Source organism: Schistocerca cancellata, chromosome 9 (genome assembly GCF_023864275.1).
Source record: "Schistocerca cancellata isolate TAMUIC-IGC-003103 chromosome 9, iqSchCanc2.1, whole genome shotgun sequence".
NCBI classification, from domain to species: Eukaryota; Metazoa; Arthropoda; class Insecta; order Orthoptera; family Acrididae; genus Schistocerca; species Schistocerca cancellata.
Genome location: NC_064634.1, coordinates 240,929,688 through 240,950,185, shown reverse-complemented (window position 1 = coordinate 240,950,185; position 20,498 = coordinate 240,929,688). Strand labels below are relative to the sequence as shown.

General features: G+C 41.9%; 1 protein-coding gene across 1 annotated transcript in view; it reads right to left on the bottom strand.

Moving 5' to 3' along the window:
* The window catches only part of LOC126100606 (NADPH oxidase 4-like), a 191,969-nt gene that overhangs the window by 96,348 nt on the left and 75,123 nt on the right, over positions 1–20,498 (bottom strand). The window contains exon 2 of the mRNA XM_049911235.1: positions 9,445–9,540. Coding sequence (XP_049767192.1) covers positions 9,445–9,540 — 96 coding nt within the window. The remainder of the gene's footprint in view (positions 1–9,444; positions 9,541–20,498) is intronic.

Here is a 20,498-nt window from a genome sequence, read left to right as displayed (position 1 = left end):
CTTCACTTCAGTAGCTATATACGTTGTTCGATTGTTTCTTTGAAACATCAAAAGATGATGTCACTACTTGCAAACATTTTCCATGACTTATGCAGTGAACTGAACTAAATTAATTCAAATGTAACTTTGCCCCTTTTGCTGTTCCACCATCATATTTTCAACACATTAGGACTCAGATACCAAATTTACAGGTTGACCTGGTATTGTGGTCCTGAATCTGAGCAGACAACAAAGCTTCTTATTGAAAATTTGCATTTCATTGAGAACTGGCCAGCTACACAGGTAGCTGGTGCTTTCTACACAAAATCAAAATCATATGAGCAACATCAAAAATAGAAGAAATTTTCACCAGAGGGGGAATGCATCAAAGAAGACAGGAAGTCATAAATGTCTGTATTGCAAGACAGCTGGGCATATTATCACAAACTGCTGAAAGCGCATGGTCACAGAAGAAGTAAAAGCAACAGTTAAAAACAATAATAATTTGAGTTTCAGTTTAAAAGTGAGCAGCAAACCAAACACATTTCTAGTCACTAGCTTGTTGTTTTGTGTTAATTCTGATACTGCAGATTCTTGGATTTCAGACTCTGGCATGACACAGCACACCTCAACAAATAAATGGCATTATGCTATGTTCAAAAAGTTTCCAATTCCACAGAGTGTACATACAGCTGGCAAAGAAGTTATTTTTGCATGTGGAGCTGGCAGTATTCATACTGAAATATTCGTAAACAAAAGGTGGACACCTGCTTTGCTCAAAAATATCTGGTATGTACCTCATCTCAGACACCAACTTTTCTCTGTCCATCAAGCTGCACAAAGAGGATATAATGTGACTTATGATAACACAGATGTTATCATTTGGCAACACAGTGAATTAGTCACAACAGGAAGACTAGCTGGTTCAGTATATATTATGGACATGTGAGTTTGTCCTCTGGATTCACAAGTAATTATTAATTTAGCAACTTTGTAAAAACAACTACAATGTTGGCATGAGAGACTCTGTCATTAAGATTAACGTCATGTAAGAGATGTGCTCTCTTGTTTTGGTATATCAGTTAAGTGCCCTAACACCACATCATTTTGTGATAGATGTGTTCTTAGCAAATTCCATTGCAAACCACTTAGCCATGGCAGAGATTGTCTGCAAACTGTCAGTGAGTTGATCGATGCAGACACTAATGGAACAATGTGTGTTGACTCATAAATGGTTTTCATTACTATGTGATTTTCAAAGATGATTATTTTCATTTTGTTCGGATACATTGCATGTGAAATTTATCTGAAGTGGCTGAAAATTTGAAAACATTTTGAAGGAGCATGATGCTGTTGGTCATAAGGTAAAAGTATTTCAGTCTGATGGTGGAGGAGAGTACAGTTGTATCATGGTAGCTGCAGTGCTACAAGGCTGTGGTAATGAGTTTTGTCTTATTTGTCCAGATGCTCTTGAGCAAAATGGTGTTGCTGAACAAGCAAATTGACATGTAGTTGAGTTAGCTCACTCAATGTTAACATCTAGAAAGTTACCTAAATCATTTGGGGCTTATGCATGTGATGCAGCCATTTTCTACTCAGTCATACTGGGAAGTCAAGAGTTGAGGGTAAAACAACCTCTGAATTGTGGCCTGGCAAAATGTTTAACAGTTTCAACTATCCATGTCATTTGTGGATCAAAATGCTATATTTAATTGACAAATACATTTTGTTCTAAGTTCGATGACAAAGCTACTTCTGGCCATTTTGTTTCCTATATGAATGACAAAGATGGTTACAAAGTATAGATTCCATCAAAACATTGTGTGATGAAATCATGCAATGTTGATTTTCAACCAGAAAAGCTATTTACAACTGAAAATTTGATTGAGTTGGAATTGAATTCCATACCTGAAGAAACAGGAGAGAAAAGTGAACCTACTGTTGATTAGATTGAGACAAGTGACCAAGAACATTCAAATGAGTTAGCAAATCGATGTCCAGTTCATGAAATACATCCACCAGTGAAATTTACTGACTACAAATTAGGGTACCAGCCTCACCAATCTCAAGAAGCAAACACATTAGATTGCCTGGCAAAAGCAATCCTCAAAGAGCTTGTACCAACAAACTTCAACATAGCTATCAAAAGTAGTAATTCCAATAAATGATTTAATGCGATGAAAGGAGAAATAAAGGCATTTGAAGAAAATGATACCTGAAGCTTGGTAGAATTGCCTAAAAGAAAACATGTTATCGATAACTGCTGGGTACTTCATATTAAATATAAATATGATGGGATCGATTGATCCTTACTGTGCTCGCTCAGCTGTGTGTGGTATGTTTCAATGTGATGGACTTGATTATGATGAAACTTTTAGTCCAGTTGCTCTTTATGATGCTATTCATGCTGTAATAGCAATTGCAGCAGCAGAAAATTTGAAACTTGGTCAGTTCAACATTAGAACTGCATTTTTATATGGTGACTTGGATACAGAAATATACATGACTCATCCAGACGGTTTTGATGATGGCTCAGATTGTGTTTGTCACCTTATGAAAAAAATGGCTTTATTAGTTCTACAGCAGATTCTTGCATTTATATTTAAAAAAAGCAAAACAGAAGAATTGCTGATTGCTATTTATGTCAATGATGGACTTACTGCAGGCACAACTCAAAGTGCAGTGAATTCATTTTAGATATGTTAAAGTCAGAATTCAAAATAACAATATGAACTTTAGACTCATGTTTAAGCTTGCAAATAGAGCAACGAGAGTCTGACTTGTTTATTTCACAGCAGGCATACACAGGGAAGAGTCTACAGCATTTTAACATAGCCGATTCAGAACTATTAAAAACTCCCTGTGATAACAATTAGACAACAAATATAGTGTTGTTCCTTATTGTTCAGCTGTGAGACCATTAATATACCTGGCATATTTTACTCATTCAGAGCTCACTTATGCTGCTTCAAAAGTTGTCCAGTCTATGGATAAGCCCATTTCTTCTGATCTGAATGCTGCAAAACACATTTGTCCAATATCTTCGTGGTACTTCAGACATAGGTCCCTTCTATAATTCATCTGGCAGGAAACGTCATGCCTATGCTGATGTTGACTTTGCTGGCAAAATGGGAATATCAATGTGGACTATATGTGTTCTGAAAATCAACTTGGTAACATATTAACGAAGGCTTTAAAATCAAAAAAGTTTAAATAAATGTGTACTAAGATAAGACTTCATAACTAATGTGTTTTCACCTCTTATTTTTTATTTAAAAGTTATTCTGTGCACTAGAATTTGATTTAGGGGGAAGTAAATAAATCAGAACTGTGTGTCTCCTGTCCTCTTCTACGGTGGTGCTAGGTTTTGTGCTGTGTGAAATTCTTTGTTCCTAAGAGTTTCTTTTTTTTTCAAGCTTTTACTCTATGAAGTCTTTGTTGCTATGCGTCATGTTTTTAGATATTAAAGGAAGAAGATCACTGTTCCTAAAAGCATTGTGTTCTTTCTATAAAATTATATCCTAAGCCCCTCAAACTACTGTCTAGCCTAAAACAACCTTTTGTGCACTCCACAAGCACTCTGTTACACAAACAGCTGCTTCCTTTATGTAGTGCACCCCTAACTTATCAAGGGGAGTCCTACTCTGCAGCCAAGACTGTCACAGGATCGACAAAGCCTTTGGCTGATACTGTCTACTCGGCTCCTAACAAAAGGACCCCGATCAACTCTGGCAACAATGCTGCAAATTGCGAGCTCTGCTTGAGCCCTGTGCGCGAGGCCAGCAGTCTTCACAACCTCCACTGGCCACCTGCATGAAATGAGGATGGCCTCAAAACTCATTGGACAGGTATTGTTGGTGCCAACTTGAGCTGTAACTTGCAGATGACTGCACTCTGCATGCTTGGTAGCCACATGCAAGGCTGCCTCCACATTTTGGATGAGGCCCTCTGGCAGACATGGCGAGTGCATATTAGCTTTCTTTCCAGCCCTGAATGCTATCTGCCCAAGGGGCTCCATAACACTCCTTATGTTAGAGCTTCCAATAACTAATAAGCCCCCACATGTGGACCTACTCAGATCCTGCTGAAGGAGTGGCCAGCTGTCTACTCTCAGGGTGAATGAATGAGGTTACATGGGCATTCTCCACGTTGGCCCTCTGCCTTGAGCAACGCAATCGTATTACCACCTGCCACTCACCCTGCTGTACGGGCAGATCCAACACATCAAGTTCACTATGAGGTGCCTCAGAAGCAGAACACGTGGGCAAACAGGCAACACTGAGGTTTCCCATGTGACTACCAGAATCTCTGCCACCGCCACACCCCGAGGCAGCAGCCTGAAGGTAACAGACCATAGCCAAAGTGCATTCAGCCATTCATAAACTGCAGCCAGCTTCTCCTGCATCTGCACACAGCATGCACACATACTAACCATCCTAACAAGACTAACTGAAGAAGTAAACTAAACAAGCAGACAGAATCCCAGACATGCAACTTGCTACCCTCCTGATGTGTCACCAATGGACACTGATGGCTGTTCTGTGAGTAATTATTGTGACACAGACTAAATGAAATCACTCTTACAAAAATGTGAACCACCAAACCTCTTAAAAAGAAAAACATGCACAAAATTTAATAAATATTTTGTTTGTCACAGGAAACAAAGTAACACTTTCCATTGACACAGGGCATCACTTGAAAGATATGATGACTAATATTTGTTTGGGCCAACCCAGCTACACGTTGTTGTTGTTGTTGTGGTCTTCAGTCCTGAGACTGGTTTGAGCAGCTCTCCATGCTACTCTATCCTGTGCAAGCTTCTTCATCTCCCAGTACCTACTGCAACCTACATCCTTCTGAATCTGCTTGGTGCATTCATCTCTTGGTCTCCCTCTATGATTTTTACCCTCCACGCTGCCCTCCAATACTAAATTGGTGATCCCTTGATGCCTCAGAACATGTCCTACCAACCGATCCCTTCTTCTAGTCAAGTTGTGCCACAAACGTCTCTTCTCCCCAATCCTATTCAATACCTCCTCATTAGTTATGTGATCTACCCATCTAATTTTCAGCATTCTTCTGTAGCACCACATTTCGAAAGCTTCTATTCTCTTCTTTTCTAAACTATTTATCGTCCACGTTTCACTTCCATACATAGCTACACTCCATACAAATACTTTCAGAAACGACTTCCTGACATTTAAATCTATACTAGATGTTAACAAATTTATCTTCTTCAGAAACGGTTTCCTTGCCAGTCTACATTTTATATCATCTCTACTTCGACCATCATCAGTTATTTTGCTCCCCAAATAGCAAAACTCCTTTACTACTTAAAGTGTCTCATTTCCTAATCCAATTCCCTCAGCATCACCCGACTTAATTCGACTACATTCCATTATCCTCGTTTTTGCTTTTGTTGATGTTCATCTTATACCCTCCTTTCAAGACACTGTCCATTCCGTTCAACTGCTCTTGCAAGTCCTTTGCTGTCTCTGACAGAATTACAATGTCATCGGCAAACCTCAAAGTTTTTATTTCTTCTCCATGGATTTTAATGCCTACTCCAAACTTTTCTTTTGTTTTCTTTACTGCTTGCTCAATATACAGATTGAATAGCATCAGGGAGAGGCTACAACCCTGCCTCACTCCCTTCCCAACCACTGCTTCCATTTAATGTCCCTCAACTCTTATAACTGCCATCCGGTTTTTGTACAAATTGTAAATAGCCTTTCGCTCCCTGTATTTTACCTCTGCCACTTTCAGAATTTGAAAGAGAGTAGTCCAGTTAACATTGTCAAAAGCTTTCTCTAAGTCTACAAATGCTAGAAACGTAGGTTTGCCTTTCATTAATCTAGCTTTGAAAATAAGCTGTAGGGTCAGTATAGCCTCAAGTGTTCCAATATTTCTACAGAATCCAAACTGATCTTCCCCAAGGTCAGCTTCTACCAGTTTTTCCATTCGTCTGTAAAGAATTCGCATTAGTATTTTGCATCCGTGACTTATTAAACTGATAGTTCACTAATTTTCACATCTGTCAACACCTGCTTTCTTTGGGATTGGAATTATTACATTCTTCTTGAAGTCTGAGGGTATCTCACCTGTCTCATACATCTTGCTCACCATATGGTAGAGTTTTGTCAGGACCGGCTCTCCCAAGGCTGTCAGTAGTTCTAAGGGAATGTTGTCTACTCCCAGGGCCTAGTTTCGAGTCAGGTCTTTCAGTGCTCTGTAAAACTCTTCATGCAGAATCATGTCTCCCATTTCATCTTCACCTACATCCTCTTCCAATTCCATAATATTGTCCTCGAGTACATTGCCCTTGTATAGACCCTCTATATACTCCTTCCACATTTCTGCTTTCCCTTCTTTGCTTAGAACTGGGTTTCCATCTGAGCTCTTGATATTCATACAAGTGGTTCTCTTTTCTCCAAAGGTCTCTTTAATTTTCCTGCAGGCTGTATCTATCTTACCCCCAGAGAGATCAGCCACTACATCCTTACATTTGTCCTCTAGCCATGTCTGCTTAGCCATTTTGCACTTCCTGTTGATCTCTTTTTTGAGACATTTGTATTCCTTTTTGCTGCTTCATTTACTGCATTTTTATATTTTCTCCTTTCATCAATTAAATTCAATATCTCTTCTGTTACCCAAGGATTTCTATTAGCCCTCGTCTTTTAACCTACTTGATCCTCTGCTGCCTTCACTACTTCATCCCTCAAAGCTACCCATTCTTCTTCTACTGTATTTCTTTCCCCCATTACTGTCAATTGTTCCCTTATGCTCTCCCTGAAACTCTGTACAACCTCTGGTTTAGTCAGTTTATCCAGGTCCCATCTCCTTAAATTCCTACCTTTTTGCAGTTTCTTCAGTTTTAATCTACAGTTGATAACTAATAGATTGTGGTCAGCGTCCACATGTGCCCCTGGAAATGTCTTACAATTTAAGACCTGGTTCCTAAAATTCTGTCTTACCATTATATAATCTATCTGATACCTTCTAGTATCTCCAGGAGTCTTCCATGTATACAACCTTTTTTCATGAATCTTGAACCAAATGTTAGCTATGATTAAGTTGTGCTCTGTGCAAAATTCTACCAGGCAGCTTCCTCTTTCATTTCTTAGCCCCAATCCATAGTCACCTACTACATTTCCTTCTCTCCCTTTTCCTACTACCGAATTCCAGTCACCCATGACTATTAAATTTTCGTCTCCCTTCACTATCTGAATAATTTATTTTATTTCATCATACATTTCTTCAATTTCTTCATCATCGGAAGAGCTAGTTGGCATATAAACTAGTACTACTGTAGCATGTGTGGGCTTCGTGTCTATCTTGGCCACAATAATGTGTTCACTGTGCTGTTTGTAGTAGCTTACCCGCACTCCTATTTTTTTATTCATTATTAAACCAACTCCTGCATTACCCCTATTTGATTTTGTATTTATAACCCTGTATTCACCTGACCAGAAGTCTTGTTCCTCCCACCACCGAACTTCACTAATTCCCACTATATCTAACTTTAACCAATCCATTTCCCTTTTTAAATTTTCTAGCCTACCTGCCCGATTAAGGGATCTGACATTCCACGCTCCGATCCGTAGAATGCCAGTTTTCTTTCTCCTGATAATGACATCCTCTTGAGCAGTCCCCGCCTGGAGATCTGAATGGGGGACTATTTTACCTCCGGAATATTTTACCCAAGAGGACACCATCATCATTTAACCATACAGTAAAGCTGCATGCTCTCGGGAAAAATTACGGCTGTAGTTTCCTCTTGCTTTCAACCGTTTGCAGTACCAGCACAGCAAGGCCATTTTGGTTAGTGTCACAAGGCCAGATCAGTCAATCATCCAGACTGTTGCCCCTGCAACTACTGAAAAGGCTGCTGTCCCCCTTCAGGAACCACACGTTTGTCTGGCCTCTCAACAGATACTCCTACGTTGTGGTTGAACCTATGGTACGGCTATCTGTATCGCTGAGGCACACAAGCCTCCCCACCAATGGCAAGGTCCATGGTTCATGGGGGACGGGTGGGGGGGTGGAGGGGTGGGGGGGGGGGGGGGAGCTACACATTACAAAACTCAAATTGCAAATATCTACAGAAACACCAGAGAAAATTCGCTTTATGACCCTTAGGAGAGATGTCCAGTGTATACACAGGGCAAAAACGAGGAGGAATAGCAGGGCAGGGATGGCTGCCGAAACTGCTACTGCTACCTATAAGAGTGTGCAGAGGGATGTGACAGGAAGAGGATAGTGTGCTGTTAGGTGTAGCATCAAGAGCCACCTCCAGCACCAGACAAATAAATCAGAGATTAGTTCCAAAGAAAGTGTATCAGTGATAAATATGGGAAGTTAACTATAAGTATCTCCAAATGGAGTAGATAGATCAAAAGAGAAATATTCCTAGGGCTGTCTGAGGCTCCCAAAACAACAGCACATGCAAGAAGAGCCCAGAAATATCACTTTAGTAGTAACCAGCAGTTTATTCATGCTAGTGAAACAAAGTGGCAACAATAGTGCACAACCTCAAAATTATATATTCAGAAGTGTTAAATGGTATATAGAACAGGTTACTTAAACACGTCATGGCATTTTTGAGTAATCACAAAGTATCATCTATTTCTGGCTAAGGCATATAGCTTTCAGACTCACACTTATCTTTCTAAAAAAAATCTGACTGTCTATGTTTATTCTTTCTTAATAAAATGAGATTAAGAGTGTTCACAAAAGATAACCTGTGATTTATAGAGAACACAGATAACTGCATGACTATAAGGCCAATTGACAATACTGAAATGACTACTGGGCCAAAGGACAAAAGTAAAGTGAAGGTGAAGAACATTGCTGCCCATGCTGTTCTTGATGGTCCTGGTGTGTTTGCAGGCGGTATTCTTGTCAAGAATGATAAATTTAGTCACAGTGCTGGATGCCTTATTGTGGCTATTGTTCGCTGTGGAGGTATTGAGAGTATTGGTGGCCTTGAAAGTTTAAGTAAGCGTGACATCATTACTTACCACACTTTTTTAATGTGGCTGAAGTTTTTAATAAAGACATCAGCAAATCTTTTTTTATTGTACAAGACCTTTTGTACTCAGGAGCCATGGACATTGTGAGATGGATCAAGATGAAGGAATCTGGTGTTTGTGAAGCAGTAAAATATGTTAGTGATTTGATGGTATATTATTATAAATAAAGAACCCTGATTCCCAAAGGTAGTGAGGGTGTAGGTGTCATGTTCCTATGCTCTTTAATGACTGTCCTTGCACCTATCATCATCTCTCACCTTCCCCTTGCAGTGGGCCCCCCTCTCCCATTCCCCTCAATAACTTCCACAATCACCTCATCCAAGGCATCCATTCAGCTTCCAGTTCTGGGAGAATGTGGTTGACTGTATTTGAAGAAGGATACCAGTTTTAAAATTAAGTTTCTTGTACTTCCTAATGAACAGCATTAACTTACCCCTAAAATGCTCCGAAGATATATATGTTGTGGTTTGTTTTTATATTGTGAGTAGGTCTTCCAGAAGATTGTAGCACTTGCAGAAAGCCAGAACACCTGGAACATTATTTTCTTACTGTAGAAAACTGATATGTTGACTTATACGCTATAAATGCCATGAAAATAAAAATGCACTTAATTATGGTGCAATATCACTATCACTCAGCACTCTGAGCCACAAGACTTTTTGTCAGCAAGAGGATTGTAACAGGGAACAAAACATGACAGTATTACCTAACGAAAAGATGTCCACGTAGACAATTGTGACGGAAAAAAAAAAAAGTAAAAAAAAAAAAAAAAGTGAAGAAGCCAAAGAACAAATATGTTACAATGAGCATTCAAATTTTGGGTCAAGAGGAATATTTGATACGAGTCGATGCTTTGCACAGTGATGTAAAGTTAATGGCTGCTGTGACAACACATTTTTGTGAACATATTCACAGTTTGTGGTGACTTACTGATCTGTTGCTTAACCCGAGATCTAGGTTAGGGTGGAGGGTGACAGTTTGGTTGTGAGTTGATGAAGAGACAAATGTGAAGCTAAAAAATGGTTTTGCTGACTGACTAATTTGTACCTTATTGTGTTTGAATAACTCTACACTGTTATCACGTTACAGTCACCATGCTGTTTACAACGTTTGTCATATGTTTCTTACATCACTTGTCAAAGTCGATGACTCATAATGAATATTCCTTTTTATCTTAAACGTCTTGTACAGTCTACAGTTCTGTACTTAAAATTAGATTGTCATTTACACTTGCTTTGTTAGCACTTATCACAAATATTTTACGGCATTAATCTATACAACATATGAACGAGTCAACAACCCTTTTAGAAGTATCTACAGTGTATGAGTGATGTGTCTATGTGAGTGGAGCTCTGTCTCTGGCAGAGGACAATGATCTGAGAAAGCAGCCAGGAGTACTATGTAATTATAGGTCAAAGGAACCAGGTCATCACTTGTTTGGGCTGCAGATCAGTAGTGATAATCCCCCATGAGTAGGCCAGAGCTATTCCCCAAGAGACATTACAAGTTTTTCATCTTGACAAAACTAGGAGTTTGCAGATTTGCATTTTGTTCACTGTGTCTGGTCGTTACGGATGTCACAAGACATCCTGTTCAAGTTCGGTGGTTGATCGTTCCACTCAGTTTTTTATTACAGAGGCCAACTGGCTCTCTGACCGAACACGATGAGCTACCGTGCCGGCAACTAACTGAGCTACCCAAGCACGACTCACGCCCTGTCCTCACAGCTTTACTTCTGCCAGTACCTTGCCTCTTACCTTCCAAACTTTACAGAAGCTCTCCTGCAAACCATGCAGAACTAGCACTCCTGAAAGAAAGGATATTGTGGAGACATGGCTTAGCCACAGCCTGGGGAATGTTTCCAGAATGAGATTTTCACTCTGCAGTGGAGTGTGCGCTGATATGAAGTTTCACTTAAGGCCACAACAAAAACATCGAAAGGTACATACAGTAATTCAGTTGAGTCTTTTGGATTTCAAATTGTCTCTAAGCTGACACGGAGAGAACATATTAGTTCTATTAGTAACATGATAGCATGTGTAACATCCCTTACCGTATATGGAAACTATCAAGGTTATTATGCATAGCAGTTACTGCTTAATATCAATGACTTACATACCATTCTTTGGACTATCCGTGTGTCGTATTTTTCATGTAGATAAAAAAAGACGTACGAGGAATGTTGACACTGGCAATTGTTGCACCTCAAATACTGTTTTATTATTTAAGTGCTACTGACATTAGCTAAATTAGTAGTTTTTTTTACATAGTTACAGGGGTTTAATTTTAGTGCATTTACAGCTATAGCGATATTATCGTATCCATACCTATGAGATACCAGTGTTACAGCGAAGAAATAATTTAAGTCACAGCAACATAGTCCATAAAGGGAAAGTTTTAGCTTTTAAAGAAAATATTGGTAACCTGTATGTTCGTAATTACTAGTTTTCATGTCACTTCGGCGTTCGCAGAACTATTATTTAAATAACTTATAATATAACTGGAAATCTATTATGCTTTGTCTCGATTTTGTCATGGCAGTAAACTAAATTCCATTTCGTGACCTGTATATGTTTTCATCCATCGTATACCGTAATTTTCAACTGGTCAACAGATGGACTGGGTTTCTCAGACACTCGCGGATTTCATTTTGAAAATATCTGCAGTAGTACACTACTAATTAGTAAGCCATTGTAGCTTTCAGTTAAAGTTCTTAGAGGCCACTACTTGATTCATAACTCCACTTCGTTGGCCACTTGATTGTTGACGCCGGAAGAAACGTGTACTGTGTTTCAAAGACCCTTCCCTTCCGTTTAGTTAGCTGTTTTTCTGTTTACACCGAGTGCACACGATAAAACTGCACGAATTGAAACTGTTATTGGAAAATGATACTGGCGATTCAGTTGTGGACCTAATTTTTTTCCAGGAAGTGATCACGACCCAGAAAGTGAAGTGAGTGACTAACAGCTGGACAGCGAAGATAACGTAATTCCTGTCAGGAACGTGAGTAGCCTACTCAGGGCCGGCCTCAGCCATCCAGGTGCCCCGGGCGAGTCGTCCAGTTGGCGCCCTTTATTGTATAAATAGCGAACCTGGCAGTGCTTTGCAACACGGTATTTGACTGTTTTCTAGAAATCATCTTAAGTGGTTAATGGCGTCATCTTATGATCATAACATGTTTTTTTCCATCGTAAATATGAGTATTTTATTTTTTTAAATGGAAATGAAATCCAAATAATCTGAAAGCCCGCTAAGACGCTCCATGTGAGTCTTGTGTAGCCTGTGACGTCAGTCCAGCATGCTGCTGTCGCTGCCGTAACAGTCAGTATAGCAGTGATATATTGTTTGGGCATTCACGTTTTGGGAAATTGTCTAAAAATATTGCGTAGTACTGCACTGTACATCTACAAAAACTCCAGAAAATTGTTTTTGCGTGTTCCAAACAAAGAAAAGATGCGTAAAATGTGGTTGAAACAGGCTCGTATATCCCAAATATTTCTTCGAGAAATGTTGAATGAGACTGAATAATATTTTAGTTTCGCGAAATGGGTGTAATTTTTTTTTTTTTTTACATGCGTTTAGTATGTGGCGCCCCTTGGGCCCCGGCGCCCTGGGCGACCGCCCGGGTCGCCCCACCCTAAAGCCGGCGCTGAGCCTACTCCACAAACCACCATACGGTGCATTGCAGAGGGCACCTTGTACCACTTCTAGTCATTTCCTCTCCTGTTCCACTTACAAACAAAGCTTGGGGAAAGTGACTATCTAAAAGACTTCGTACAAGCGCTAATATCTCGCATCCTATCTTCATGGCACTTATGCGAAGTGTGCGTTAGTGACAGTAGAATCGTTCTGTAGTCGGCCTCAAATGCCGGTTCTCTAACTTTGCGGAATAGTGCCCTGCGGAAAGAGCATCTTCTTCTCCTCAGGGATTCTCATTTGAGTTCATTAAGTATCTCCATAATAACTGCGTGCTGATCGAACCTACCATTAACAAATCCAACAGCCCGCCTCTGAATTGCTTCGATGCCTGCCCTTAATCCGACCTGGTGGGGATCCCAAGCACTCTTAACAGTACACAAGAATGAGTCACACTGACGTTGTATACGCCGTCTCCTTTATGAATGAGCTGCTCTTTCCCAATATTCTTCCAATAAGACGAAGTCGAACATTCGCCTTCCTTACTATCAACCTGACGTGCTCATTTCATTTCATATCGCTTTGGAATGTTACGCCTAGGTATTTAATCGAAGTGACTGTGTCAAGCTGCACCATAGTAATGCTGTATTCGAATATTACACGTTGTTCCTACTCATCCGCATTAACTTACTTTTTTTTTGCATTTAGAGCAAGCTTCCATTCAACACGCCTACTAGACATTTTGTCTATGTCATTCTGTATATTCCGTCACTCAACGGTAATACCTCGTCATACACACAGCATCATCACTAAATAGCCATAAATTGCTGCGCACCCTGTCCGTCAGGTCATTTACGTATATAGAGGGAAAAAGCGGTCCCATCATACTTCCCAGGGGCACTCCTGACAGTACCCTTGTATCTGATGCACACTGCCATCGAGGAGCACGTATTGGATTCTATTACTCAAAACGTTTTTGAGCCATTCACATACCTGAGAACCAAAGTGCATGCTCGGATGTTCATCAACAGTCTGCATTGGGACACCATGTCAAATGCTGATACTAGAGTTTGTTGAGCATCTGTGTAACGTTCTTAACTAAACGATGCCGTGACGAAAACACTTCACTTTTCGTCGCTTCTCTCTCTCTCTCTCTCTCTCTCTCTCTCTCTCTCTCTCTCTCCCTTTCTCCCCCCCCCCCCCTCTCTCCCACTAATTCAATTTGGTAAGAGTGTAAGACTGATGAACAATACTTAAGAATAGCTCCAACAAGTGATTTGACATTCACTTCTATCGAGGATGGTTACATTTCTTTAAAATTCTCCCAGTGAGTTTCAACTGGGAAGCTGCTTTTTCCAGGCTTTATTTTATGTGGTTATTCCGTTTTAGAGCACTCCACACGGTTATTCCTAGGTGTGTTAAGGTAGTTTCCGTTTCCATTAATTTGCCACCGATAGTGTAATCTAACATTAGTCGATTTTTTCACATACTTACGTGCAGTGTGTTACATTTATTGGCGTTCAGGACTAACTTCCAGTCCCTCTCCAGTCGTCTATCCCCTCCACGCCTTCGTGAATTTCGCTAGTCTTCTGGCTTTACGATCATCTATAGACAAGAGTATCGTCCATTAATAGCCTTGCGTTATCCACCAGATCTTAGTATAAATAGTAAGTAGTAACACCCTGTAATACTCCCGAAATTACTCTTACATCTATCCTCTCTGTTCTATGCAACGGCCTTGCCGCAGTAGAAAAACCGGTTCCCGTCAGATCACCGAAGTTAAGCGCTGTCGGGCGTGGTCGGCACTTGGAGATGGGTGACCATCTGGGCCGCTATGCGCTGTTGCCATTTTTCGGGGTGCACTCAGCCTCGTGATGCCAATTGAGGCGCTACTCGACCGTACAGTAGCGGCTCTGGTCAAAGAAAACCATCATAACGGCCAAGAGAGTGGAGTGTTGACTACATGCTTCTCCTATCCACATCCTCAGCTGAGGGTGACACGGCGGTCGGATGGTCCCGATGGGCCACTTGTGGCCTGAAGACGGAGTGCTGCTGCTGCTGCTTTCTGTTCTATTGAGAACGATTTCTATCTGCAAGGTAGTGCTAACACTCTCACTGCTGGAGAAGCACGTTATGGAACTCAGCAACGATTTACACCGGTGGTTCCCAGCCCTTCCAAACCCCATTATCCCTGAGCTCGTTCTGGTATTGGCTGATCTCCTCCACCTGCCCCCCCCCATCCTGCCCACTCCCCCCTCCCCTCCATCATTACCAACCATAGCGCCTAACTAAACTGTACAATGGAAAATAATTTTAATGCATATTTTCATTTTTAAAATGACGAAAGATAAATGATGTTTAGTTTTTGTGGTTGTTTGCATTAAACTACACACTACTGAGTCAGTGATACAATTATACAGCTTACACTCAGGTGACAAAAGTCATGGGATAGCGATATGCACATGTACAGATGGAGGTAATATCGGGTGCACATGGTGTAAAAGTGCAGTGCATTGGCAGAGCTGTCATTTGTGCTCAGGTGATTCATGTGAAAAGGTTTCCGAAGTGATTATGGCCGCATGACGGGTTTAACATATACTGAACCCAGAATGGTAGCTGGAGCTAGACACACAGGATATTTCACTTTGGAAATTGTTAGGGAATACAATGGCAACGGCCTTGCCGCAGTGGATACATCGGTTCCTGGGAGATCACCGCAGTTAAGCGCTGTTGGGCGTGGCCGGCACTTGGATGGGTGACCATCCAGCCGCCATGCGCTGTTGCCATTTTTGGGGGTGCACTCAGCCTTGTGATGCCAATTGAGGAGCTACTCGACCGAATAGTAGCGGCTTCTGTCAAGAATACCATCATAAGGACCGGGAGAGCGGTGTGCTGACACCACGCCCCTCCTATCCGCATCCTCTTCTGAGGATGACACGGCGGTTGGATGGTCCCGGTAGCCACTCGTGGCCTGAAGACGGAGTGCTTTTAGGGAATTCAGTATTCTGAGGTCCGTAATGTTATTTCTCACACGGACAACGCAGAGGCCACGGCCTTTGCATAGAGCAGCAGCGTTTGCATAGATTTGTAAGTGCTAACAGACAAACAACACTGTGTGAAATAACCACAGATATCAGCGTATCCGTTAGGACAGTGCTGCGAAATTTGGTGTTATTGGGCTATGGCAGGAGGCGACCGACACGAGTGCCTTTGCTAACAACAGATCACCTGCCTCACCTCTCCTGGGCTCGTGATCATCTCGGTTGAGCCATAGACGACTGGAAAACCGTGGTGTGGTCGGATGAGTCCTGATTTCAGTAGTTAAGAGCTGATTGCATGATTCGAGTATGGCGCAGACCCCACGAAGCCATGGACCCAAGTTATTGACAAGGTATTGGACAAGCTGGTAGTGGCTCGATAACAGTGTGGGCTCTGTTTACGTGGAGTGGACTGGGTACTCTGGTGAATCTGAACTGATGAATAATTGGAAATGGTTATGTCTGGGTATTTGGAGACCATTTGCAGACCGATGACCTCGCTGTCTGGTCTCCTTCCCCAAAACAACCCAACCCAACCATTTGCAGCCATTCATGGACTTCGTGTTCCCAAACAACAATGGAATTTTTATGGATGACAGTGCGTCACGTCACCGCACCACAGTTGTTCGCGATTCTCTCGAAGAACATTATGGGCATTTTGAGCGGATGATTTGGGAATACAGATCGTCCGGAATGAATCCCATCGAACATTTATGGGACATAATCGATAGGTCAGTTCGTTCACAAAATTCTGCCCTGGCAACACTTTCGCCATTATGGACAGCTATAGAGGCAGCATGGCTGAATATGTCTGCAAGGAACTTCCAACGACTTGTTGAGTCTATGCCACGTCACGTTTGTTCACTGTTGGGTGTAAAGAGGTTCGACATGAGATTAGGAGGTATCCCGTGACTTTTGTCGCCACAGTGTATTTCTAACAACATTTTTTTTATGTATAAAATGTTTTTTTAATGGTATTTTTAAAATGATGCTCCAACGCGTCGCTGGTACTATCTACAACTTCTTCTCAAAAAAAGGACGTTATCTGTCTACATTGAGGATAGTCACTCGCTACAAAACATGCTTCCTCTGCACCGCTCCTCTCTCTAGCGAAACTTGCTGCACCCAAGCCTTGCACTCTCATTTTAATTAATAGTAATTTCGTGTGGCACAGTGGGTTGGTGCAAGTCTTTCAATAGCACGACACTTCAGTGACATGCGTGTCCCCAACTTACCCCAGTTATCCAGCTGGGGATAGGCAGCCTACAGTTTAACGCGGATCCGAACGAACTGTCGTTTTTGGCGACTATCACGCCTTTCAAGGCAAGGTTAAAAAAAAGCAGACTGACAATTTCGTGATCCATTCGGGACTCGATCCCGAGATCTCTCGAAGTTCAGGCACGCACTTTACCGCTGTACTACCAGGCTCGTCAATCAACCAACTTAAAATGCATGCACTACACTTAAGCCTACCGTTTGTAAATCACTTGACGCTGGACTCTTTACTTCTGAACTGGCAGAAATTGGAAGACCATAGGCTGCCTATGCTTTGTGTCTAACCATCGCCGCTAAGACCCCCACCACCATCACCACCACCACCACCACGGCCAAAAACAACAACAACACAATAGTAGTAGTAGTAGTAGTAATACAGTGCAGGCCTCGCAGGAGTGTAGTATCCAGAACGCGAATTTTCTGTTTTATTGTACTGCCAATTAGTTCGTTTATTGATGCAAAGCGAATGATGAGGCAGCTAAGACTATTGCTGAAACTACCTACAACTCAGAGAAGGCATATTTAAGTATATATGATGCATACTTCTGAATTTTACTTTCATAACTGAAAACTGATATAGACATGCATATTCAAATACAGAGATATGGAAACAAGTAGAATACTGATCTACGGTCGGCAAAGCCTATATAAGACAACATGCGTCTGGCGCAGTTGTTGGTAGTTGCTAAAATGGCAGGTTATCAAGATTTAAGTGAGTCTGAACGTAGTGTTATAGTCGGCGCACGAGCGATGGGGCACAGCGTCTCCGAGGTAGCGATAAAGTGGGGATTTTCCTGTACGACCATTTCACGAGTGTACCGTAAATATCGGGAATCCGGTAAAACATAAAATCTCCGAAATCGCAGCGGCCGAAAAAAGATTCCGCAATAATGGGACCAAAGAGGACTGAAGAGAATCGTTCAATACGACAGAAGTGCAACCATTCCGCAGATTGCTGCAGATTTCAGTGCTGGGACATCAACAAGTGTCAGCGTGTGAACCATTCAACGAAACATCATCGATATGGACTTTCGGAGCCGAAGGCCCACTGGGTACCCTTGATGACTGCACGACACAAAGCTTTACACCTCACCTGTGCCCGTCAACATCGACACTGAACTGTTGATGATTGGAAACATGTTGCTTGGTCGGACGAGTCTCGTTTTAAATTGTATCGAGCGGATGGACGTGTATCGGTATGGAGTTACCATCATGAATCCATGGACCCTGCATGTCAGCAGGGGACAGTTCAAGGAGGTAATGAAATGGCGTGTGACGAGGGCCTTCCGTCGGGTAGACCGCTCGCCTGGTGCAAGTCTTTCGATTTGACGCCACTTCGGCGACTTGCGCGTCGATGGGGATGAAATGATGATGATTAGGACAACACAACACCCAGTCCCTGAGCGGAGAAAATCTCCGACCTAGCCGGGAATCGAACCCGGGCCCTTAGGATTCACATTCCGTCGCGCTGACCACTCAGCTACCGGGGGCGGACTTCAAGGAGGTGGAGGCTCTGTAATGGTGTGGGGCGTGTGCAATTGGAATGATACTGGACCCCTGATGCGCCTAGATACGTCATTGATAGGTGACACGTACGTACGCATCCTGTCTGATCACCTGCATTCATTCATGTCTATTGTGCATTCCGCTGGACTTGGGCAGCTCCAACGGGGAAATGCGACACCCCACACGTCCTGAATTGCTACAGAGTGACTCCAGGAACACTCTTCTGAGTTTAAACACTTCCGCTAACCACTGAACTCCCAGATATGAACATTATTGAGCATATCTGGGATGTCGTGCAACATGCTGTTCAAAAGAGATCTCCAACCCCTCGTACTCTTATGGATTTATGGACAACGCTGCAGGATTCATGGTGTCAGTTCCCCGCAGCACTATTTCGGCCATTAGTCACGTCAATGACACGTCGTGTTGCGGCACATCTCTCGTGCTCGCGGGGGCCCTACACAATATGAGGCAGCTGTATCAGTTTCAAAAAAAAAAAAAAAAAAAATGTTTAAATGTGTGTGAAATCTTATGGGACTTAACTGCTAAGGTCATCAGTCCCTAAGCTTACACACTACCTAACCTAAACCATCCGAAGGACAAACACACACACCCATGCCCGAGGGAGGACTCGAACCTCCACCGGAACCAGCCGCACAGTCCATGACTGCAGCGCCTTAGACACGCGGCTAATCCCGCGTGGCTGTATCAGTTTCCTTGGCTCTTCAGTGTAGCAGAGTACGGACAAGTGGAGTATAGACAATTTGCTTAGCAGACATGTTGCATCTTCTACGAGTTTCGACAATAAAACACAGTCTTTGGTTTCCCTTCCCCACGATATTATACAGGGTGTTACAAAAAGGTACGGCCAAACTTTCAGGAAACATTCCTCACACACAAATAAAGATGTTATGTGGACATGTGTCCGGAAACGCTTAATTTCCATGTTAGAGCTCATTTTAGTTTCGTCAGTATGTACTAACATGGAAAGTAAGCGTTTCTGGACACATGTCCACAAAACATATTTTCTTTCTTTGTGTGTGAGGAATGTTTCCTGAAAGTTTGGCCATACCTTTTTGTAACACCCTGTATATGTGATCGTTCCAATTTAAGTTGTTCGTGATTGCAATTCCTAGGTATTTAGTTGAATTGAAAGCCTTTAAATTTGAATGATTTATTGTGTAACTGAAATTTAACGTGTTTCTTTTCATACTCATGTGGATAACCTCAAGTTTTTCCTTATTGAAAAAAAAAATGGTTCAAATGACTCTGAGCACTATGGGACTTAACAGCCGTGGTCATCAGTCCCCTAGAACTTAGAACTACTTAAACCTAACTAACCTAAGGACATCACACACATCCACGCCCGAGGCAGGATTCGAACCTGCGACCGTAGCAGTCGCACGGTTCCGAACTGCGCGCCTAGAACCGCGAGACCACCGCGGCCGGCTATTGAAAGAAAACTGCCATATTCTGCATATTACAGGTATCATAACAGTTGCTTCGATATTCATGCATTGTGAGTTGTCTGAAACGTATTCGTGTATACGCATATATAAGCACGCCATTCACATTGTGAAACACGACCTGTATTAGAATCCCAGGTGACAGCTATCTGTCTGTTCATTGTTGAATTTATTTGTGATCAAGCGCTTGTGTAATGGAGTGTTATGTTGTCTTATAGATGGGACAGGGGAAATCTTGTGCCCGCATGTATCCTAGCTTTCTCGAAAACAACGAAAGAAACTGTCTAGTTTAATGTCCCTATTCGAAGGACATTTACAACGTGCAACGGATTAGATTTTCACACTGTATATTGGCGCAATTTGTGGCTTATGCTATCCGTCAAATCACAAAGATGAAAATTTATTGCATTGTCAGCATTCAAACAGACTACCTTCACGATATGTGCCACCGCTACTTGAAGGAATCAGACACAGAAAAAAAAATACGTACAGACAGCAGGTGAGGATAATACTGACGTTCATTATTTTGCAGTATGCTCCGAAAAAGAATATTACACGATGCTTCG